Source organism: Pezoporus flaviventris, unplaced genomic scaffold, assembly GCF_033815535.1.
Source record: "Pezoporus flaviventris isolate CSIRO_AGI_PZ_B2104156 unplaced genomic scaffold, CSIRO_AGI_Pfla_v1 ptg000078l, whole genome shotgun sequence".
Lineage (NCBI taxonomy): Eukaryota > Metazoa > Chordata > Aves > Psittaciformes > Psittacidae > Pezoporus > Pezoporus flaviventris.
Window position 1 is genome coordinate 14142134 of NW_026892626.1, and position 24554 is coordinate 14166687.

General features: G+C 50.7%; 1 protein-coding gene across 2 annotated transcripts in view; it reads left to right on the forward strand.

Annotated features, from left to right (window-relative positions):
• ELFN1 (extracellular leucine rich repeat and fibronectin type III domain containing 1) overlaps positions 1-20017 on the forward strand; it is a 105986-nt gene extending 85969 nt beyond the window's left edge. For both annotated transcript variants that reach the window (XM_061473554.1, XM_061473555.1), the window contains exon 4: positions 16349-20017. In XM_061473554.1, coding sequence (XP_061329538.1) covers positions 16788-19178 — 2391 coding nt within the window. In that variant the 5' untranslated portion in view covers positions 16349-16787 and the 3' untranslated portion in view covers positions 19179-20017. The remainder of the gene's footprint in view (positions 1-16348) is intronic.
• The last annotated feature ends 4537 nt before the right edge of the window (positions 20018-24554 follow it).

Sequence of the window (24554 nt, forward strand, 5' to 3'; positions counted from 1 at the left end):
CAGTGGGGTGTTTTACCATTCAATCAAAAGGTGCCTTTACAGGATGATGGTTTAGATGAGGGTCCCTGTGTTGCTGGTTGCAGCTATTCACTCCATGCTTGCAACGGGTCCTGATTAAGCAAAAGCATGTTTGCACGTGAGGGTATTTCCACACCCATGCAGTGGAAGAACCCCTTTCTGGCTAGGACCTGAGGGGTATTTCCAGTACTGGGGAAACCACCCTGTTCCCATTGAAAAACGGGAGTCTTTCAACCCCAGCTTCCACAGGGTCAGGACAGAGACTGTCGCAGCACGGGTGTTTTTAAGGACTGGCTGCTCTCTCCCTTCACAGCTCTAATTACACTGTATATTTTGGAAATAAAAGTGTCCTTTTTGATGATATTGGTCAGGAAAGCTCTCCAGCATTTCCAAGTACAGACGGGGGAGAAGCAAGTGATCAAAGGCAGGCTGTAATGAGCTATCAGAGGCAAGACCAAGGTCACCAAAAGGAACAGAAGGACCATTGTCACACTGGTTTGTGATACCCAACTGGCTCCCTGCTCCCACACACACCCCTGTCCCCATCATTGTAGCTGAGCTTTTAGGTCTGCACACCCTAAACACACTGATGGAGAGAGGCAGTCCCTGCTGTGTGGGCACACATGGTTTAAATATACACGAGGGGAGTTTAAATACCCTAGAGGGGAAGGATTCTTACCTCACTTCACAGATGGGAGAGACATATGCCAAGTCCAAGGTCCTGCTCCCCACAGTTGAAGCATCCAGTTGCTCTCAAAGAGCTGGAAGCATTGCAGAAGGAGCGTGGTCTTTGCAGCAGTCGGAGATCTAGGGCACTGATGCACAGCAATCTAGGGCACCAAGGAGGAGAGATCTGGATAATCAAGGAGAAGAGATCTAGGGAATGGAGGAGCAGAGATGTAGGTAATCAAGGAGGTACGATCGAGGGTATCAAGTAGAGTTGTTCTAGGGCATCAACAAGTGGTGCCATAGAACATGAGACATGATCTGTCTCACAGGGATGCTCCCAGAGCATCACTCTGGGATCACAGTGTGATGCCGAGGGTCATGCAGGAAGGGGAAATATGGGACTGGCACCCTGCCCTGGGCGCTGGGTGCAGCCCTGACCAACCTTCATAGTTCAGGATAGAGAGGAACAAACTCCACAAGAGACTCCATGCAGGCTACTAAGCTCACAGGGTTGTTGAGGGCAGATGAGCCTTGACTGGGAGCTGCAGGCTCCTCTGAGGAGCAGCTGTGGAGTTGCTTCAGCCAGCGGGATGGCTGCTGCCTTCACATCAGCAGCAATCAACACGATCTGTCCGAAAACTAAAGTCACATTAACAGTTATTGATCTATAACTTTTAACCCATTAATTTTTTACCATATTGGACTGCATCCTAATAGGTAGCCTTTTATGTTCAGCACTACACAAACTCTACTCCATCAGCAAAAACAGCCCCTGTGGGCAAATCTGTGACTTCCACTGAGCTGAATGATAGAGGACTGGAACAACATCTTTAGACAGATCAGTTCCTGTTCAGGGTAGCAGTGGCCATTATGCAAATCGAGCCATCAGAAGTTTAGAAGCCTGGAACCATTATATTTCTTTATTTCATTAACATCAGTGCGAGTGAGTTAATACAACAGTGATCCCATTGCAGGGCTTACCCAGAATGGTCCCCCCATCATTTAACAAGACTGGTGATTTTCCCTATCGGGGGATCCCAGCAGCTGTCCTGGGGGCACTGAGGCATTTTTCACAGCATGCAGCTGAGCGAGGGGTGGGTGACAAATGTCTCTGAGCAGATCAGCACGCAGGAATCCTCTGCCCAAGCTGGCAGATGGCTGGGAGGGCCCTGCTTGTTGCATCAGCGGGCAGACATCCAGAAGGATGCTGTGGAAAGTAGGGGATCAGTCACAAGGGGCTGATTTCCCACTGGTTCCTTGGGGGTTTTGCTCTCTCTCAGAGCACCAGCACAAAGTCTCCTTCTGTGGTGTCCTCATGGGCTAGAAGAAATTGCTCGGGCAAAGATGCTCTGGTGTACACAGAGGCATAGGCATGAAGGATTCAGATTTACAAGGCAAGGCAGGAAGCATGAAGACAGCAGTGTTCACCCCAATATCAATATGAGGAGCTGAGGACTGATCTAATACAGGCTTGATGTCATAGATTTGTGCTCCAGCACATGCCCTGGTGCCCAGGTGGTGGCTATCCCTCCTCTTCTTCCTCCCTCATATCAACACAGTATCAGCACAGCCACAAATGTATGCCTACACCACCACCTCTATCCTCCCACATATCCCCTGTCTTCAAGGCGCAGGTACATTCACTATAACAGCAATGCAGACACACATCCCTCTTCGTGGCCCCATTCAGCTGAGGGCATTAGCAGCCAGCTCCTCTTTATAAATAGAGAACTAATACATAGCACTATCATGTCAGCAAAGAAATTATGGGGTCCTGGGACTCAGCCCTTGTGTTTGTGTCTTAAGGAAGGGAGTGAGTGATACCTGGCTGTCCACAAAAGCCAGCCCATGCTATGTGCTCCAGCAACCCTGCGAGCAGCTGACTCCCTTTCCCATACCGTACACTCTCTTTCACCTATATAACCTCACACAAAAGAGACACAAACATGTCTACACGAACGTGTACGTAGGTACTTGCATAGGTCTGCAAAATAAAGATCACAGCATGCCACACTAATGGATCACAGCACTCTAACAGCTCCATTATAAACGGTGATGTCTCCGAGCATTACTGCTAAAGACTCTATCTTCTAGTGTTGAAACTTTTAATTGATTTTAAAATACACAATCAATCACAGTTAATCAAGGAATCCTGAAGAAGCCATCGTACGCAAATACACAAAGACAGCACATAAACCACAATTAATGACCACTTAAACAATGGTTGGAATGAAAATAGGATTATTTATTAGTGTTTATGAACAGTAATGGATAAAGTAATGGAACTGGAGCATGGGGGTGCGTTAGAAGCCGAAGTGTGTGATGTTTAACACCAAGTGGCCGTAAGTGACTTTTCCATGAATGGGTCAATGATACAATTTAGATAAATCTTTCCAAAGGAAGAAAACACCATTTCCCCCTCCTCCAACCACTACCGTCAGCCTGCAGTCACTTCTGGAGGCGATGTGTCCTGAAGCAAGGTAGGGGCCAAGCCAAGAGCAATTCCTGGGTTCTCACCACAAACCCAACCTCTGCCCTAGTTTCCATCAGATACAGCCTTGCTCCACAGCAGGGGAACCTGTAGTCCCCTGCCAAATGCTTCTTTGGCTGCCTTTAGCCATCCATACACTTCCAGGGCGGCTGCCCGTCCTCCTGAAGGCTGTCTCACCATACACCAATGCAACTGGCCAACTCTGGCTTTAATATTAAGGAGAGTGATTAAAACCCAGCTGGGTTCCCTGACCCAGCCTTGCAGAGCAGATTGCTCGTGTCTCAGGGTGGCATGCAGATAAAGGTAAGCAAAGCAAGCACTGGAGGTTATTAAGCCTGAGTCAAGGACAGTGAGCTTGGGCAGGGCAAAGGAGGTGAATTCCATGGAGGCAGCTTGAAGGCCTCTAAGGTTTGTCCTTGACCACAGCTCCAGGTGGTCTGCCCAGGATTTAGTACAAAAGACTATTTTGCCTAAGCTGGCTTTATTCACACCCACATAGCAAGAGACTTTCAAGCCCAGAGCCGTGCTCTCCGGAGGCAAACAGCAATGCAATCCTACCTGCGCTGCCTGCAGCCCCGTTTTGCTATTTGCTGTGCTGGATCTACACCTTCCCATGCCTCCTTGCACTGCCTGTCCCCAGGGCCAGGCAGAGGTACAGGGATGTGGCATTCAGGCAGGGAGCAGTGGCCCAGTTCCCTCCTATAATGCAGACCTCTCCTTGCTGCTGCGCACGCGGTAGCGCTCTTGGCACATGGTACAATGGAGAGGCAATGATGAAGGGAGCCCTGGTAAGGAGGAAGGGAGAGCCCAGAGGAAACTCTGTCCTCTTGCACCTATTCCCTTGAAGGCAAGCGCCATCTAACCCCAAAACACCCCCAGCACATTGCCCTAACTGGTGTCCCTGCAGAAACTAGGTGCCTGGGTGAGTACCTCTTTCCTTCCTGACACAGGAGCATGGGGTTATGCTTGTGCACAGGCATTCCTGTAGCGAGATGAAGGTCTCAAGCTTGATTAGGGAGAGCTTTTAGCATCAAACTTAAACTCTTATTAGTCATCAGATCACAACCTTACTGAACTGTCTAGGTTCGGTGCTGGAGACCTGAAAAGGAGCTGATGGCAGGTCAAACCCCATAACCACATCGTCCCTGGGGTTTTGCTGTGGGGCTGAGGATGCTGCAACTCCTCACTTCGAGCCCTGCCCATCAGCAGCCTCCCTCCTCACTGTGCTTGCGCTCACTCGCATGTATCAACATCTTGCTCTCCTTCACTGTCTCTTTTATTGCCTTGCAAGTTGGCCCCAGGATACTTTATCACACCATGGCACATAATACAAATGAAAAACAATAGGGGAAAAGTTTGAATCATTCTTTTTTTTTTTTAATATATTCATCCCTGTGCCAGGGAACAACGATCCATCTGATTAAATCCACATGCTAGAGTTTATTAAACCAGGTTGGCCTCTTGCTTTCTCTCTCCTTTAGGCAGGGACAAGCTCATTAAAATGAACATGCTCTGCTCCCTCCCTGTTGCAATCCCACTTCAAGCTGTCTCGGTGCTGCCGCTATCTTGTGGGTATCATCAGGAGCTGATGAATAGAGCTCTGCAATTCAGTTTCCTCTGGCAGCAGCACACGAGCCTTGGTGTGGCTTTTTGGCAAAGAGCAGGAGATGCCTTCAACCTACCAGTGCCTCATAGCTGTGAGGACGCAAGAAAAGGCACCTTAAAATTGGAAAGAGGGACTGACCACCTCACTCCAGCTCTCCCCCAACACCTGATGTGTCGTTTACCTCCTCACAGGCTCTGTTTCTCATCTGTAAAATGGGTTTGATGGTCACCACTCCCCCATTAGGATAATTAATGGCTATAAAGCACTTTGGATCCTGAACTAAGAATAAATCCATCAGCAGTGCCAACGTGACAAGTGGGCATCCAAGACAGTCTCTCCCTTGGGACCTGGTCCCTGCGCAGGCTCCTGAGTCTGCTCTGGGTATCTGTGCACCCTGCAGCCCCCACTCTCCTTGGGCTCCCCAGGCAGGTCACCAGCCCCCATCAGTGGGGAGGCATTTCCAGAAGGCCAATGTTTGCTGCAGCTCCTCTTCCTCCTCAGCAGCCCTTCAGATGCAGCCTAAGTCTGTTACACCCTGGTGATAACAGTGGCTTAGGCCATATAATCCCTCCTTTACTTGACTTTGGGTTATTTTGAGCAGGAGATTAGAGGAGATTATCTGCATCACCTGAGATGCTGCACTTTCTATCTCTAACCCCTTCTCTCCACCCCCAGGGCTCACCCAGATCCAGGCAACAGAACCTCCTTCCCTTGTCCTCCACCACACTTTAGTCTTGGGGCACCTACCTGGGCACTGCCATGTGGTGGCCCATCATCAGTTTCATTCCCTGGACCCAGCTTCTCACCTGGCCACCAATGTATCCTGCACACCTACCTCCTAAACCAAGGCCAGGCATGCTCAGCAGGAGGGGAGAGAGAAAGAAGGGCATCCCAGCACACTGCAGCACTAATTGGCATTAGCTGTTCAGTAGGCTTCTCCTTGAGAAGGAGGTGGTGGCAGAGAGGATAAAGGAAGTCTTCCTTTGGGCACTGGGGCTTGTGGCAGAGTGTGCTGGGTTCAGCGGCAGCCGCTTGTCTCCATAGCCAGAGGATGGAGAAAGATTGCCCGTTTAGAGCATCCCACATTATGTTAGAAAAAAGTAATCACAGTAACGCAGGAAAAGCACTGAAAAGTGTCTGTGTTTCATGCCCAAGGAGGAATTCCCATCATCCGGCACTACCCAGCTATAAGCATTACCCAGACTTGGGCAGGGAGCTCCTTTACATGTCCTGCAGACCACGTGCTGCTCTCCAGCCCTCTTGAGCTCAGGTTCAGCAAAGCAGTTAAGCACTGGTTTGAATTCCTCCCAAAGCCTTGCTGAAATCAGCAGCTTTGTTGAATCAAGGTCTGAATAGGCAGAGTGACAGTGACCAGGAAAGTTCATTCTCCTTCCTATCTGAGGGAAGGATGCGGGTTGGGAAGCACCTACCAAACAGCAATAGCTCCCCTGGGAAGCAAACACCCCCATATGGCATCCCACCAGCACACGCGTGACCTGTGCACACGTTCACAGCGCGCTCGCACCTTCATGATCTGTTTTCCCTCATTTCAGCCCGGAATCCATCTGCCACCCTGGAAATTAATAGCAATCATTAAACAAAAAAGGGCTGGCAAAAAGAAAAAAAAAAAAAAAAAAAGAGCCCGAGGTGAAAAGCAGCTATTTCTGCCAGGAAAAAAATTAAAACTATTTAGACATACAGCAAGTCGTTTATTACCGTGAAGTCCTGCCTCCACCTGGGGTTTAAATCTCATTACAGTTTGTCCAAAACAGATGTTACCCTTTCAGCAGAAGATTATTAACGATAAACTCCATTCCCCCAGAGAGGGTGGGTCTTCTGGGCTCGCTTGCTTTTTCGACTTGGGTAACCTCCATAGGAAATGCTTATGAAAAGGACAGGCGGTCCAAATCCTGGCATAGCTCCTGCTTCTACTGTCTTGGGGTCCACAGTTTTTCTCCACCTCTTCTGGAGGTGTCTGGGCAAGCAGGGAAACGCAGCAGCCCTAAGAGTGACCACAGACCTAGGAAGGTGACCATAGGAAGGGCTTTTCCATGCTGCAAGCCCACACTAACACATCAATAGCTCCTGCTGCTGCTTTTCCACCAGAAGTTGAAGAGCTTTCCCATAGCCAACACTAATGGACCGATAGCTCCTGCTGCTGCTTTTCCACCAGCAGTTTGGCATTAGCCACATATCAATACAAAACCGGTTTCTCATGGATAGAACCTGACATGTACAGGACCCATTTTTCCAAGCTTCTCTGCTTCTACCCACGCATTTTTTGGACAGAAGGCAGTTTGGTTGGGCTTTAGGCTTGCTGCACCATAGAGAAGACCCAACAGTCCCTCATACCAGTGGCTGAGCATCCTCTATGGACAAAGATGAGCCCTGCTTATTCCCAGCATATATCAGTGGGAAATCAGCTATCCCTGAGAGAAACAGCCTGGCACACAGTTTAACCAGCCAAGCCCACAGTGAAGCCGTATCTTTGCTCTGTTTAGGTTTAACATAATAAAGATACCTGCTCAGGAATCTAGAAGCCACATTAACCATGCTGCAAACACAATCAAATAAGACAGTAACACCAGCTCCACACAACTACAGCCATCTGGCTGCTCAGCCATCTCCTAACCGTTTCAGGTAGGAGGAAGCACATCCTCAGCCCTCTCCAGAGAGCCTACTAAATCGATGTTCTCACGATGCCTCTCAGAGCATCCCTGGGAAGCCAGCAAGTACCAGCTATTTTGGGTCTGTTGATGGTGAAACTGGCATCTCAGAAAACACTTTTTTCTATCAGCACAGTGTTTTTCCACACCCCAAGGGAAGCAGCAAGGGCTCTATTCCTGGCCATGTCTGTCTGTGAGTAGTCATTGCTGGAGAAGCCATTCTCTCACCACAGCACATCTCAGGACTTCAGGCTTTATGTGCCATAACCAAACTCTTCATGGAGCCCTGAGACCCCCAAGGGGAGCCCCAAGAAAGCAATGCACCCACCTCCTTACAGGCATAGGGTATCCTTGGGATGAGTCCATCATGTGCACGCGTGTTATGTCAAAGGCATGGCAGAACAAGTGCAGAGGCCACGCTGGTGGGAGGCTGTGAGTTTATGGCTGAAATCAAGCTCTTAAACAGCAGCTGAGGTGAATAAACACCCATAACCACCTTATGGGCTCTGCCAGAGGGTACAGTCACTGCTACCTCTGATCCCTGCACAACCACACGTGCTAGTCTGCATCCACCCTTCATCCTCTCAACCTCATCCCAGACCCATCTTGAGCACAGACCTGTGACATCCAGGTCCACCAAGCCACCACCACCAGGCTGGGACCATGGTCCCACATCCCTCAGCTCCCCCTAGCACTGCAGGGACCTGGAGGGTGCAGTGGGGCTGAACACCGTTCCTTCATGGGGACCAACAAGCTAAGGTGCTTATGGCATAGGTATTTGTTTGTAGCATGGGTTTTAACACATTTTAACAGGAAGGGCAAGTACGTATTTCTGCTGCTGAAACAAACAGCCTCTGAAAAGTATTTTCCTGCAGAAACACAGCATATGTTTTGGATAAGATGTCAGGGCATAAGCAGGGTTGTCAGTGTTGCACAGGACCTGTCTTGACCTAAGGAAGGAGAAGGTCTCTCCTCCAAGAGCCGACAAACCCGAGCTCCTGCAGCAGAGCTGTGTGCAGGAGCAGGGCAGTGCTGGGTAGGCTGTGCATGGAAGGTGGTCATGCCTGCTTTCCTCTGCAATGCTGTTATCCTGAATAAACATTAGATAGGTTTTGGAGAGCTGCCCAGATGATCATTAACCTTCTCCTGGCCCATGACAAGAAACCAGCCTGCAGCACTGAGCTAAAATTAGGCCTGGAGGGCACTGGGGCTTGCCAGATATCACGATATCTGGGCAGAAGCCCCCTTCAGAAAGTGTGCAGCCAATGGGTTCAGCCTTAAGCCGGGCTCCTCAGCCCCAGAGGACATTAAAATCAGAATAATTTCTGTTGGAAGAGACATCTGGAAGTCTTCTCCAACCAGAGAGCAGGGCCAACTTCAAAGACAAGCAAGTCAGAAAGGTGTTTGCTTATAGCACAGCCATGGCGATCCCTGTGTGCAGGACACTTGCTGATGAAGAGATGAATCCCTTTTTGCCTACCCAGAGATCGCAGCCAACCATTGCCATGAAACCTTACATGTGCTGCATATTTTCCTGTCCCTCTCCTAAACACTCAGCAGTACGATCCACGCACTGTGACTGAGGTAGGCACTGGCCAGAGTCTTTCTGGTTTGAGATCCCTTCACAGGAGAAGAGTGGGACAGGCGGAAAAGTCCTGAGAATACAACCATTAAAGAATCAGAGGGAACAAAACACTTGGTTAGCTCTGTTAGGAACGACCGTGAGAAGCATTTTGTGAATCCATGACCAGATTTCACCCTGTATAAAAGAGACGTTTCCTGTCTGGGATGCAAAGGGTTATGTGGGCCTCCTGCAAACAGAAATTAATGGATGAAAGCAGTAAAACCCTCTTCCAAACAGCAGCAAAGATCTGAGCTGGGATGACAATACAGCAGAGACAAGGCACGGTTCAGACTGTCAGTGCTGAGGAACACCGGCGGCTTTGCTGCCCAGTGTGGTGCTGGCTCCCTCCTTTGTATCCGTGCTGGAAAGCCATGCTTTGATCTTCAGCACTATTTGCAGGGGTAAAACAGGAGTCCTGCTCGCACACCAGACCTCTGCTTTCCCCCAGCCAAACATCAGCGTAACCATCCCATAATGGAGCTGTGATTCAGGCTGATTATTTCTAAGGAAGAACCCCATCAAGTAAATACTAGAGAGGCTTTCTCCCCTGGAAACACACTTTTCTTATTACTCCTGTTGTACCTAATCAGAGCTCTCAGCTCTCCACATCCCCTAAAACCTTTTTCCTCTTCACCTCCCTCTAACTCTGCCCCTTTAATTGCGCTCCTTGGCTCTATAAGGGCTCCACTGCTCTGTCACAGGCTGGAGCTGACATTTCATATCTGCCCATGCTGATATTTCAGGGGCCTGGTTTAACGCACAGGTAACCCAGCTGGGCTTAAGGCATTCACCAGGAAGCTCATTTATGCATTTACTCAAACTCAGCAGAGAATTTTGCTCAGTGGTCCACAGCAGTGTGTGATAGGGTTGTCATCTCGGTGGACCCTGGGAGCTAAGCAGCATGAGATGGAGGTAAATGACTTCGGACTGCAGCTGGGTGAAAAGCAGAATGCCTGTATCTCCTGAAATCCCAAGAGCTAACCTGTCTTGGAAACATGGCCATTTTAACACAGAGCTTGATTTGCCACAGAGCAAACAGGTCCTTAAAAACCTCTTGTGCAAACAGGTTTGTTTTGGCTAATCCCAGGTTGCAGCGCTGGCCTCAGCCTGGCTGGTGGAGGCACCAGTGGCTTTGAACCAGGGCTCCCATCAAGCACCCACAAGTTCGCAGCTAAACTGGCCCAAATCTCAACTTCCAAGAGAGACTGTTGTTTTTCAGACAAAGGTTTGATTTTGCAGAAAGTGCATTTTGCACCGGAAAACCATTTTACTGGAAAATCCCCCATGCAACCAGCTGCACAGTAAGCTGTCTCCTATGAGAATCCATGTCAAGCAGCAGCAAGGGCTGGCTGTTTGAAGGGAAGGCAAGGCTCCTGGGCCTGTGGCTGGAGGCCCCAGATGAGGCTGATCAGGGTCATTAGTGGCTTCATGGCCTGACAACCAGATACGTTTCTGGCGTTCATTTGGCCATTGGTCATACTGTCCCATGCCTCCTGCAAAGAGACTGCAAAATGATCCAGCAGCCAGAGTCTGAACACCGAAAAGCCATCAGTGTCTTGATCTCTGTTGACGTGTGTTCCCCTTGGTAGGAACAAACCAGGAGAGAAGCATTGGCCCTAGCACCATATAGAGCCCAGGAGTGTTGGTACACTAGTAATAGTAAGAGTAATAGAGACTAAGTACCTAACTTCTGCTTGTTTCTCCCAGCCCATCCCAGAAAAGTGATCTCTTTCCCATCCGTCCCACCTGGCTACTTATCACCTATTCTGTATCCTCCCAAGGTCTCAGGAAATGCAGTGCTGTGCACTTCTCTCTCAGACCCCCTTTTACCTCTCTGCTTCACTCCTTCTTCGTCTCTCTCAAAACCTCAGTGGAAAATACATCTCTTCTCCCTTGCCTATATTTCTTAAAGAATAAATAATAGCAGGAGAGAGTAGAATTTGCCGGAGAACTCTATTATCTAATGTGGGAATAAGGTTGGGGTGCCCAAAATGCTGCCTAAACCGTGTCTGCAGAGGCAGTATTAGTACCAGGACCTCTGGATATAAAATGAACACAAGTTTTACAGGCCCCAGTATCTTTATTATTCTGCGTGGTTGTGATTCTGACCAACATCACCCGGCAGGATGCATGTAGTGAACACCAGGAATACGAATGAGCAGAAAAGCTTGCCTGAAAGCCTCCTTTCCTCACCTGACATGCACAGGATGGATGTCAAGTCATTTAGGAGAGGCTTCATCACTAGCAAATGTTTTCTCTGCCATCTTGGAGCTGCCTCCTTGGTTTATTTTATGAATAATGAAGAGCCAGGGTTCATTTCAAAACTGGGTGCCTTTAGATGCATTTTTCCATCCCCACCACTTTGGGTGACTAAACACTTGTCGGTTGTAATGTATTGTTCCCGTTTTGCTATGGCACTCTTTGTAGTGGGGCTCCTTTGTTCAGTGACTAAATGGCTGTGAAAGAGGGTCTAAGAAACAGAAACACGGTGAACTGGAGATGGAGCAGCTAGGGGCAATGAAGTTACGTTAGAGCACTGTCATGTGGATGCACGCATATGCACGTGCACACGTGTTAATCCAGCTCCTTGCCTTCACTCGGTAAATGTAACCCACAGTTTGAAATAACCCATTCAGTAGAATAACAGAGTCAGGAATTGAGTGCTAGCACACTCTCCCCCTGCTTTCCCAGCCCCCATGGCTGCTTTGTTTGCTTCCCTGCAGCTGCTGCTCTGGTTTCATTTACTCAGATGCCATTAGTCAGGAGAGGGAAGCAAAAACTTCCCAGCCGGTCCACACTGGTTTGTGGGGCCCCTGCATCCAACCAGCATGAGGTCACTGCTGCTCACCCAGTGCAGGCTGCAGCCTTGTGGACATCGTCTTTGCTGCTGGGTTGTGATGGGGACAAGAGCTGGAGAAGCAGGGATGGGTAGGAGGGGAGGACATAACCAATAAGGGGTGAGGTTTAGTAGGGCAAAACACAGAAAACTGCAGTATCGGTTGAAGATATCTCTGATTGAGATTAAATCTATCATTTCAAATCATTGCTATTGTTATTCCATGCTGTCTTCATTCCTCCCATTTGTTTTCTTCTCAATCAGTGAAAAGGAACCCCACATCTTCACCTTCCTCATTGTTTTGCACATTAGAGTTGTAGGTGGTTTGTCCCCTACAGGCAGATCTGTGGTGTCAGAGGACTGGGAAAAAAGTGGTTTGGAGCTGGGTTACCAGGAGGATAATATAAGGACAACTGGGCAAAGACAAACCAGTCAGGCAGGAGGGTTAAAACACAAGCTGTTCTTACTGATTTTTATCCAGTCTGTGGGGAAGAGGCAGAGCGGTCTCTTCCCTGTTCTCCAAAGCCACGTCTTGGCTACAGGAGGTCAGGGACAGCAAAGGCTCCTTGGCCAACCAGCTGCTCTGTTTCACAGAATCATAGAAAAGCTTGGGTGGGAAGGGACCTTTAAAGCTCATCCAGTTCCAACCCCCTGCCATGGGCAGGGACACCTTCCACTAGAGCAGGTTCCTCCAAGCCCCATCCAACCTGGCCTTGAACACTGCCAGGGATGGGGCAGCCACAGCTTCTCTGGGCACCCTGCGCCAGCGCCTCAGCACCATCACAGGGAAGAACTTCTGCCTAAGAGCTCATCTCAATCTCCCCTCTGTCAGGTTAAAGCCATTCCCCTTTGTCCTGTCCCTGCAGGCGCTTGTAAAAGTCCCTCTCCAGATTTCTCGTAGGCTCCATTTAGGTATTGGAAGACTGATCTCCACAGAGCCTTCTCTTCTCCCGGCTGAACAAGCCCAACTTTTAACCTGCAAGAATCAAGCCCGTGATTTCAGAAGCAGAAAAGAACAGAAAAACGAGATTAGAGGCAAGGCAAAAGGTAGAAAAAGGAAGAAGGAGAAACCTCCTGGATGTCTGTTATCTGCTGTTAGAGGGAGATGAGCTGGGAATGAATGCAAGTACCCCTGCTCCTGTCCTGCCTTGTGGGATGCTTGGAGCTTGGCTGATGTTGCAGCACACACACACAGGCACACACCCCCATGCATCAACGCTGGCATGATGCTTGGAAGGAAGCTTCCAAAAGCCAACAAGACGAGCAATTATGCCTTCAGAAAGCAACAAGACCCACTTCTCCACTCCCCAGTCATGTCCTGGCAATCTAATAAAAAGGGAGATTAGCCCCTCTTTCCTCTCTTACATCTCCTTAATGCTGTCATTCTATTCACACTTTGCAAAGCAAATAAACCAGCAAATTGCCTGCTTTAATGAGCTGAAATTAAACTCAGGCTGCTGATAAAATGCCTTTTCTCCTTTCTGTTGTTGGGAAGGACTCGTCTGATAGGCAATGTGCAGGGAAGAAGAGAAAACACACAGCAGGAGCCTTACTTAACATGTTTGAGTCATTTACCATTGCTCTTCTTCATCCCCGACATCTCCAGTTAGATGAGGGAGGCACATGGGTGAGGGGATGGCTATGAGGGATCAGCCTGAAAAGGTCCGTGGAGGGTCTGTTTCTGTTCTTTACTCATGGGATGGTCCCACTCCACTAGCTAATGCCCTCTGACACAGGCTGCAGCCCACAGCCTCCCCAGGGAGGAACGACAAGAACCTTCCTCTGCAAGAAAAAGGCTGGGTTTGTCTCTGCAGAGCAATTCCAAACACGAGCTTGCCCAGAGAGGATGATTGGGTCAAAATGGGACTTCGAGCAGACAGAATAAGTGCTTGCTAAAGAGCATACACTAAGATGCATCACTCCCTGCTGCTTGTGCTGTCTCAATTTGGCAGGGCTTCCTCTGGCTGCAGGAGGTCTCTGTAATGCAGAAGCCCATGGGGAGGACACAGATATGCTCACACCAAGGGCAAGCACTGCAGGGCAGCAGGCAAGGAAAGACCCTCTGTGCCATCCCAAAGGAACAACTCAGGCAAGCCATTGCTTATGGCTCTGGAGGCCAGAACTACCCTTCTCCCACACCCTTAGGGCAATGGGCACCGCTACAGGAGGCAATCTGAGGAGCTGGAGATGGGTCTCTGTGGCAGAGGACAGCGGGCACATCTAGAGCCCAGCTTGTAGGTGGAGGGAGAGCAATGCATGTGCTGGGACTTTCACCCCATCAGGAGGAGGCCGGGGCACTGTCCTTCAGTCTCCCACAGCCCTATGAAGTGCTATCATTATCTCATGGTTCCGGAGAAGAGACGGGAGCACAGAGAGGTTAATTGAGTTGGCCAGTGCCAGGAGGGATTTAGCAGCAGACGTCTTTCAGCCTGGCACTGCAGCCTGCCTCTCCATCAGCTGGGGAGGGGACAAGGGGGGACGCTCACACACAGTGCCCCAGGGAACACAGTCCCTTTTCCCTTCCTCACTGCCTCCAAGGACTCAGCTGTGCCAAAATGGGCTGACACATCCTGGCAAAGCATCCCAGGGCAGGGACAGCCACATCCTTGCAATGTATGTGTAGCCCGTACTGTTCCCCAAAATATACCAGCATCACTGTGGTGATATAAGGGCCTCAGCTGGAATAGGAATGTAAAACATGCTAAGGTCCAGGTTTCTACCCTCAGGAAGAAGGAGATGTGACATTCAGCTGCCTCACCCTCAGCATCTTTCTACCCAAGCCCCATTTCATAGAATCATAGAATAGTTAGGTTTGGAAAGGACCCTAAGATCATCCAGTTCCAATCCCCCTGCCATGGGCAGGGACACCTCACACTAAACCATGTCACCCATTTCTAGTTAACTTTGAAAGCCTGATTTTGTTGAGGTTTCTGCTAAACCTAGGTGGGACAGGACAGCACCAGGCATTGGAGAGGCAGAGAGAGACCGGCAAGTACCCAGGCAGGACCCCACAGAAACATCACCTTAGGGCAAGTATATCTCACCCCCACGTGACTGCACAACTGCCATAGACAGTACAGGGTGCAAGAAGGGTGTATGTACCACACAGCCTGCCCTCCATGGGACTCTGAGTGTCAGGCTGTTGTTTTCCCCACAGCCTCACCTCTGTCTGCTGTAGAGGACAAGGTGGCTGGAGAGCGTCATGGGCAGAGAGCTGACGCGAGAGCAGGTTTTGTTATTCATGCAATGGAAACCCGGCTGTGCAACCAGGGAATAGAGTCATTGTTCACAGTCCAGAAAGAACAAATAAACTGTTCTACTGCTGATTATTACTGGCCTGTTTGCCGAAGTAAACTGTGAATGGTTAACAGGGATCTCTGCAGTGGAACATGCTCTGATTCCATGTGTGCATCGCTGGTGGGAAAGAACCTGGTTTCTTGGGGACAAAGGAGAGGGTACACCATCTGCATCTAAATGCTCCTTTGACAATCAGCTTGATGGGGTTTTCAGGTGTGCAGCACCCAGCACAGTCCCTTCACTGCCTGGGTCCTGGGAATTAGTTTGGAAACCAGTTTCTGGTTTTATGCTATTTTTCAGATCCAATGAAAGATCAGTTTAGATACAGGATGTGCCCCTGTCTCCTTCATGGATGCACAAGAAACCTCCAGTTCCTACCAACTGTGTTTTCAAGGAGTGCTGGTGGTGTCTTCCCTGCCTCCTACAGTCTGCCTTGGGACAAGGGAGGCAACCAGAGCTCCTGCTCCCTACAGAAGTCCCAGGAAGGATTTCTCTAGATAGGCCATGATGGTTTTCTCCCCATTTGTGGGCAGCTCCATCTCTGCCACAACACCTCATTAACGTGTTTTGCAGTCAGAGTGCCCTGAAACTACTGCCCAGGTCCCCAGAAACAGGACAAGCACTTGATTCTGGGCTTCATCCCAGATGCCACACAGCAATGCAGTCAGAGACACGCAGTATCCTCATCCAGCATCCCCCTCTGTGGGCAGTGCTGTTGTGCACACCAGAACGCGAGACAGTCAGGATTCCCCTCAGCAAAACACTGCAGCATCAAATCTACATCAGAGCGAGTTGTCTAGACTTCATCCTCTCTCAGCCAAGAGGAACAGACACTTCTGGGGCATCACTCCTCTCCTCCTAAGGTAGACACCTAAATAGGTCGGATGAACAGCACCCTGGATGTGTGTTGGTCTCTCAACTGCCTATAACGTGATGCTGGATAACGTGAGAGGATGACCTCTGCGGTCAGCGACCACCTTCCCTTGTGCTGGTGGCAGCACCCAAATAAACCAAAGGCTCCTTGAAAGGTGGCAGGCAGAGTTGGAAGGCAAATGCCTAGCATTCAGAGGGTAGTTTTCAACACCTCTAAACTCTGTCTTTCCTTTGTGTTCAAGTTGTGCTTGTGTTTTGTTTTGAGCAGGTGAGCTGAGGGACTGAGCGGGGACAGCCAGACCCATGGAGCACATGGAGATGGGGACCAGCATCGCGATGAGCAGCAAAAGGAAAACAAGGAGATGTAGTATAAGAAGTGAGAGGAAGGCTTGTCTCTGAGCCAGAGGGACTCCTGCACACGGGCACCTAACTTCATGACTCCCTCTCCGAGATACCAGAGACCTGGTGATGTGGGACCAGCCTCAGCCATCCAGGCTTTGGTAGCAGCCCCTGGCTGGTGGCTGCCAAGTGCGGTGGGCACCAAGATCCACTTTGTCCACAGACACTTTCCCCCCGTCTCCATGCCATGAGGAGAAGGGAGAGGCAAGCGGAGCTGCAGACAAAGCACTAGCCCACGTCTTCCCAGCCCTTGTCCCACTCCCCGCTTCCAGCAGACCAGGAACCCCTTCTCTGCGCTGTCCTTCCAGATGGCAGGTCGCCGGTGGGCTGCGACGTCAGCCCTCTGCGTGTGCGTGGCAGCCGTGTCCCTCCTGCACACCGGCGGGGTGCGGGCAGACTGCTGGCTCATCGAGGGGGACAAGGGCTTCGTGTGGTTGGCTATCTGCAGCCAAAACCAGCCCCCCTATGAGTCCATCCCCCAGCAGATCAACAGCACCATCGTGGACTTGCGGCTCAACGACAACAAGATCAAGAGCGTGCAGTACGCTTCGCTCAGCCGCTTCGGCAACCTGACATACCTCAACCTGACAAAGAACGAGATCTCCTACATCGAGGATGGTGCCTTTTCAGGACAGTTCAACCTCCAGGTGCTGCAGCTGGGTTACAACCGACTGAGGAACCTCACCGAGGGCATCCTCCGGGGCCTGGGGAAGCTGGAGTACCTCTATCTCCAGGCCAACCTCATCGAGTCCATCACCCCCAATGCCTTCTGGGAGTGCCCCAACATAATGAACATTGACCTGTCCATGAACAGGATCCAGAGACTCGACAGCAACACTTTTCGGGGCCTAAACAAGCTCTCTGTCTGTGAACTTTACAGCAACCCCTTCTACTGCTCCTGCGAGCTCCTCGGCTTCCTGCAATGGCTGGAAGCATTCACCAACATGACACGCACCTATGACCGGATGCAGTGCGACTCCCCACCCGACTACACGGGCTACTACTTGTTAGGCCAAGGCCGGACCAGCTACCGCAATGCTCTGAGCATGCTCTCTTCCCTTTGCACTGGTGGCTCCTACACTGTGATCCCTCGTTTTATCCCTCCCAGGTACCAGGTGACCACGGTGCCCTCTGAAATCCCTTGCTCCGAGGAGGAGTGCTCCTCCGGCGATGGCACAACGCCGCAGTTCTCCCTCTTCACGCCCATCGGCGAGACGGAGGTGCGCCCCAACATCCAGGTGAAGCACCTCAACCACAACTCGGCTGTGCTCACTGTCCAGATCCCCTACCCGTTCAGCAAGATGTACATCCTCTCCCAGTTTGAAAACGGCTTCTCCTCCATGATCACCAAGCTCAGGAAGAAGGAGGAGAACATCACCGTGAGCAACCTAGTAGCACAAAGGGATTACACCTACTGTGTAGTCTCCGTCCACCAATACTCCAAGTACAACCACACCTGCGTCACCATCACACCCACCAGACCCAACCGCAAGGAGCCAGTGCCCACCCCTTCCACTGCCACTCATTACATCATGACAATCCTGGGCTGTCTCTTTGGCATGGTCATTGTCCTGGGCGTTGTGTATTACTGTCTGCGGAAGAGGCGCCAGCAAGAGGAGAAGCACAAAAAGGCTGCCGGCAGCATGAAGAAGACCATCATTGAGCTGAAATATGGGCCAGAAATGGAGACCACCAGCATCACCCAGCTGTCCCAGGGACAGATGCTGGGAGGGGAGACGGTGACCCGCATCCCCTACCTGCCTTCTGCTGGTGAGGTGGAGCAGTACAAGCTGATTGACAGCAGCGAGACCCCCAAGGCCACCAAGGGAAACTACATGGAGGTGAGGACGGGTGAGCAGCCTGAGAGGAGAGACTGCGAGCTGTCCCTGCCACCGGACACCCAGAGCTCTGTGGCCGAGATCTCCACCATAGCCAAGGAGGTGGACAAGGTGAACCAGATCATCAACAACTGCATTGATGCCTTGAAATCCGAGTCCACCTCCTTCCAAGGGGTTAAATCGGGGGCAGTCTCCACGGTGGAGCCTCAGCTGGTGCTCTTATCAGAGCAGATCCCCAGCAAGCACGGATTCCTTTCCCCTGTCTACAAGGAAAGCTACAACCACCCTCTCCAGAGACACCACAGCATGGAGGCGGCCCCCAAGCGCTCCAGCACCTCTTCCAGTGGCTCCATACGGAGCCCCAGGTCCTACCGCTCCGAGGGATCGGGCCACAAATCAGAAGCCAAATACATCGAGAAGACGTCCCCCACCACTGACACCATCCTCACTGTGACACCGGCCGCGGCCATCCTGCGGGCAGAAGCGGAGAAGATCCGTCAGTACAGCGAACACCGGCACTCGTACCCCAGCTCGCACCAAGGGGAGCAGCACGACAGCATGGTGGGGCGAAAGCCCTCCATCCTGGAGCCTCTGACCCGTCCTCGCCCCAGAGACCTGGCCTATTCCCAGCTCTCTCCTCAGTATCACAACCTGAGCTACACCTCCAGCCCAGAGTACACCTGCAAACCATCGCACAGCATCTGGGAGCGCTTCAAACTCAACCGCAAGCGGCACAAAGACGAGGAGGAGTATATGGCAGCCGGCCATGCCCTACGCAAAAAGGTCCAGTTTGCCAAAGACGAGGATCTTCACGACATCTTAGACTACTGGAAGGGCGTCTCTGCCCAGCAAAAGTCTTGAGTCCTCACACAACTCGTGACTTAACACACTAACTGGACCAAAAGAAATCCGCAGCAGCTATTTTTATTGAGACTGTCTTTGGAAACAAAATAAAATTGAAAAAAAATAATAAAAATCAATAAAAATAAAAGAGAGAACAAATTATGGAAAAAAAATCTATAAATATTCTATATAATATATAAAGCGAGATGTTAAAACGGCCTCACGTTGGTGAGACGCGCACCAAATCGGAACACAAACTTTACAAAAGAAACAAACTGTGGAGAGGAAAAAAAAAACAAAAACAAAAACAAAGTTTTGTTTCATTTCGATTTTTTAAAAAAAAACAGAAAGAAAAAAAAAATAAAAAAATTGAATATAAAAATCAAGAGAAGGAGCGGGCAGAGAGCTGAGGTCTGGCGTTCCCCAATACCGCATTGCATGAGCCCCTATTCCGTGATTTCGTGGATTCTTTGTGAACAGTTTGTGTTCTTCCTTCCTTCCTTCCCTTCCGAAATCAACAGCAACAAAAACAGCAGCCAAAGCCTAAAAGAGACCAGAAGGAGAATCCATCCTTTGGGCTGTTTTTGCAAACGGAGTCTTCCAGTTTAGACTTTCACCCGCTTTGAAGGCCCGTTCCCATTTTCACTCCCTGAGAGGTTTTACCACACATTGCATTGTAAACCGAAGTCGTTAATTGTACAGAGAAGATTTCTATATTTGCAATGTTTGCTGTATAATGAGAGAGAGAGAGGAGAAAAAACAAAACAATACTACATCTACTAAATATATATATATATATCTCTATATTCACCTGTTTGTACCAGGTTTTAATCATGGATTTTAGAGAAAGAGATGGAGATTGGTTTGAAGGACTACTTTGTTGGTTGGTGCTTGGCTGGGCGATGGGATATTTTGTGGAGGGGTGGGGAATGGTTGGGTTTCCAAGTGCTGGGTTTTAATTTCTCCTACAACTGTTTGTGTTTGAATTCTCATCACGTCCAAGTACATTGACAAAAAAGGCACGTACCCAGAAAGGAAAATCCCCCACCTTCTTCCAGGTGGGACACATCACCACCAAGAACAGGGAAGGGGATGAGAAGCAAAGGGCTTTTGGTTGAGCTGGTATCACCATGGGATGCTTTCCACGCAATGGGATGTCTCCTGAAAATTAAAAGGTATTGATTGGGCTTTCACCCCTAAACAAATGTATCTGGAAAGCATGGCCCTTGGTGTTACATGCTGTGGGGGTGGGTTATCCCCTTACTCTTCAAGATGGGGCAAGAATGATGAGTTAGAGCAGAAAGCCTCTTGCTGCTCTCAAGGGGACAGCACTAAGGGATGAGTTTTGCTGAAGAAGAAGACACTAAGCAGTTACATATTGAGAGCTATCACAGTAGGCACAGGCCCTGGCTCAGGAACTCCCACCACCGCACAGCCAGCAGCATCCCTATGCTAACCCCAAATGCAGCCCCAGCCTCAGGGAGTGCAGCCCCTCCTGCCTGCAGCCATAGTGCTGCCCACAGGCCAGTCTGACTCCCATTTCATGAGTGGCTTCGGAGATGGACACCCTGGGGAGCCCCTGAACAGCCCCTGGGACTCCGAGGCTGGAATGGAAAGGGAATGGCCCTGTGTTCATGTGTTCACAACCATTGCTCTCCAATGCCCGTCCAAGACTCAATAGCTTTTTGCCCCATCTCTGAAATACTCACAGACAATGCCCTGCTCATAGGATGAACAGAGAGAGGGAGGTGCTGAGGCCATGAAGGCAACCCCAGGCCATGCTGGTGGCTGAAGGACACCATCTGAGACTCAAGCCCCCATGTCTCACCCCATGTGTGACACAAAGCAGCAGCAACACGAGGGTGAGGGAGCTGCTCTGCTCCCCTGGTGAGCATGTGGGAGACAGCACAGCGAGGTGAGAAGCTCCCCACATGCAGCCCTGTGGGGCCCTCCTGCTTGCCAGTGTTTTTCCTTTGCATCCTGCTCACAAGTCTCTTTGGATGGGCATCCCGAACCCTGACGGATGAGCACTAGGGCCCAGGAGCAAACCATATCCCATCCTGTTATTTCAACATTTCAAAGTGATTTTGACAGGTATTCTTGCAAAAGGTTATGTTTGTTCAGAAAGGAGCTGAGCCAGGAAGACACGGAGCAGGCTGGGAAGCACACGGGTTATTCCCCATGGTTATTTGTGGAGACAACAAACCATTAGCGGGATTTCGTAATGAGAAACAGGCAATTTCCCCAGGAACATATTCACCCTGCAGGAGCACAGGCACACTCCTCCACCTCCTCCAGGTGCCCCAGGTCCTGCCTGCAGCACGCAGCTCCCAGGGCTGTGTCTTGCTCAGCGGTTGGTGAGCAGGACCTGGAAAGGGGAGCTGAGGATCACCCCTCTCTTGTTTCATGTCATCATAGAATGGTTTGGGTTGGAAAGGACCTTGAGATCATCCAGTTCCAACCCCGTGCCAGGGGCAGGGACACCTCACACTAGACCGTGTTGCCCAAGATTCCACCCAACCTGGCCTTGAACACTGCCAGGGATGGGGCATTCACCACTTCTTTGGCAGGTCCTGTCCCCCGTCCGTCGTCCCCCCCCAGATGTCAGCTCTAGCATCTGGACCAAAGCAAACCCTTTAACTGAAACCACCTTCCCTCACAAACCATGAGTGACTCTTGGACAAACAGGAGCTGGTCAGCAAGGCTGGATAGCGGTAGTGGGGTGTCCTGGCACTGCTTCATGGCATAAGGGGGTTTCTCAGCGAGAGGATGGTCGAAGATGATGACCTCACGAGTTAATTCAGGCTCAGACGCAATGGCAACCACTGAGAGATCCCCAAACACCTTCCTCTGTCACTGCCTCCATTGAATTCAGTTCCCACAGCAGTTTGGAGATGAATCAGGACCATCTCCAGGAGCAATGGCACCACCAGCAGCGTGTAACGCCTCGCTGTGCAGGCAGCAGCACGTCAGCAGCGAGCTCATCTCTTTACCTGGGGCGAGTCATTTTGCTCCTCTCTGCTTCTCTTTCCTCCCCTGCAAAATGCTTCCTCGTGGTGCTGAGGGCGTAGGATGGGGAGGCTCCATTAATTAATTGCCTGTCTGTGAAGCCCGTTTAGCTCCTAGAATAAAAGCCGCTATAGAAATGCAAAGCTGTCAATGGCATAAAACAGCAGGGGCAGATGAAATCAAAGCCTGATTCTGTTTTCACACCAGGATTTCATTGGTCATAAACCAACAGAGACTTGACACAGGAAATGTGATACAGCAGTGCTGGTCTTCCTAAATGAAACACTTCCTAGATGCAAACCCTCTGCAACTGGACAAAAAAAGAGGGTTGGAATAGGTCTAGGTCCTTCCATCTCCAAGGTATCTCCAAGGGAGCTACCTGCACATGCAGCACCCTGTACCCTATAGATGGTGGGGCCTCATCATGGGTCTCAGAGAGTTCCAGATGGCTCCTTGGGTGATGGAGCAGTGGTTGTGCTGATGATGACCTTCCAGCCTCCCTGCCCTTCCTCTGTGATAGGGTGCAATCCTGGCAGCATGGTCCATGTCCCTTGGCATGAGATGCCAGATTAGCTGAGAAAAAGCCAGGTAAGAAAAGGGAAGAAGTTCCACTGTCCCCAAAGCCACTGCCCCATGCATGGACCTCTTGAGTGCCCCTGCACAGGGACGCAGTGCAGCATCCTCTATCCCAATAAGGCATCTGCTTTACAGACCCCCCGACGGCAGAGGGAGAATTTCACCACCTGCAACCTGTTGGGTGCTTTTCCTCTTTATTTTCTCTCCTGTTCAACCACCAAAGCTCTTAAACTGCTTCTGCAAAGACAAATGATGCCTTGTCCAGCCGGGATGTTCCTATTGCCCCAAACCCATCCATTAGCAAGAGGGCTCTGTGCCAAGCAGAAAGGACAGACCACAGGAGAAACATGTCTGAGTGAAAAGGAAGGGAAGCCAGGGGTAAGGTTTCTCCTTCATTTTGCCCCATCTCAAGCAAGGGGCAATGGGGAACGGAGAACTGGGAGCCAGCACAGAAAACCACCACCAATACCAAGGACCTGGAGGTTCCCATGTCCCCTTCCTGCAGCAGCCTGGGCTCTGCCACTGGAGAGCATCAACAAAGGGAAGGGAAAATAAGAGGCAGGGGAGGGCTGAAAGGCAAGGAGAGGTGTGTGGTGCAGGGGAAGGCAGAGGTGGTGAGAGCTGCTGTGGTAGCATCTCTCCATACAGACACATGCCATTGAAGCCCAGGGTTCCTGAGGGCACCCACCTGCCCAAGCGCATGCACCAGTTGTGTCCGTGCGTTTCAGAACGTGACACGTGGGAAGTGCAATGTCCACAGGTAGAAACGCAGGGCAAGAAAGGTTGGCAGTGGTGCAGGCACTGCCTGCCCACTTGAGAAGGGATGTGGCAGCCCCGGAGCTGGTGACTGCCTCCTTCTTCACAGCTGATGCATGTTGGAGTTGTTCCACCTGCCCCCAGTTTGATACTCAAACCTCTTATTCGCTTCAGCTGAGTCTGAAAGCAGGCACAGATCCCATGGGAGAACATCTGCAAGGATGAATGGGGACCCTAAGGCAAGAACATTCTGCCTGTTCAGCACCCAGACCATGACAACAGCCACACTGTACTGGATCTGCTGAAATCAAGCCAGTCACCTGTGGTGCTTGCTGGAAGGTGGGACCTTTCCTGAGGCTTTAAGTACTTCAACCACCACTTCAAGCTTCAAGGCTTACAGCCTCCATCGGTGCTTGTGGGTCAGCCTATGCATGGGGCTGATCTCTCTTACAGCCCCACTGATGCTCATGGGTCAGCCCATACATCCATACCCAGGCGATGCCCAGGGCCACTGGGGAGCCCATGGCAGAGCAGGGTCCTGAGCACAAGCTCCATCAGCCCAGCTTCTACACCTGCACACTCCTTCGCTTCCAGCAACCAGAGCTAATTCCCCTCCCAATGCTCCCCTCTGCCCCTCTTCTACACCAGTCCTTTGCTGAAGTGGGGTTGGGGCTTGGTGAACCAAGAGCTCCATTGCCCAATACCCCTAAACTCATTGCCATTGGGGATGTGGCCCTGCAGAAGTCAGGCGCTGCAGCACAAGCCCCCCTGTGTCACACTCTTGCTGCAGCCTGGCTCTGGAGCAATACATCACCTCCTTCAGGAGAGGCGGGTGAGCAAGGATGGGGGGGACACCTGATCATCCAAACCCTTTGGGTGAGGAGGGTCTGGAGGAGGGCACAGGCTGCGGAGCTCGTGGACCAGACCCAAAAGCAGGGATCGATGAGGTGGCTGAAGCCAGCACGCACTGCGTTGGGCTATATTTAGTGCAGCCGGCAGAGCAGGAATGTGGGAGCCCAAGTCAGAATGTGTTTGCATCGGAGAGTGCTCCAC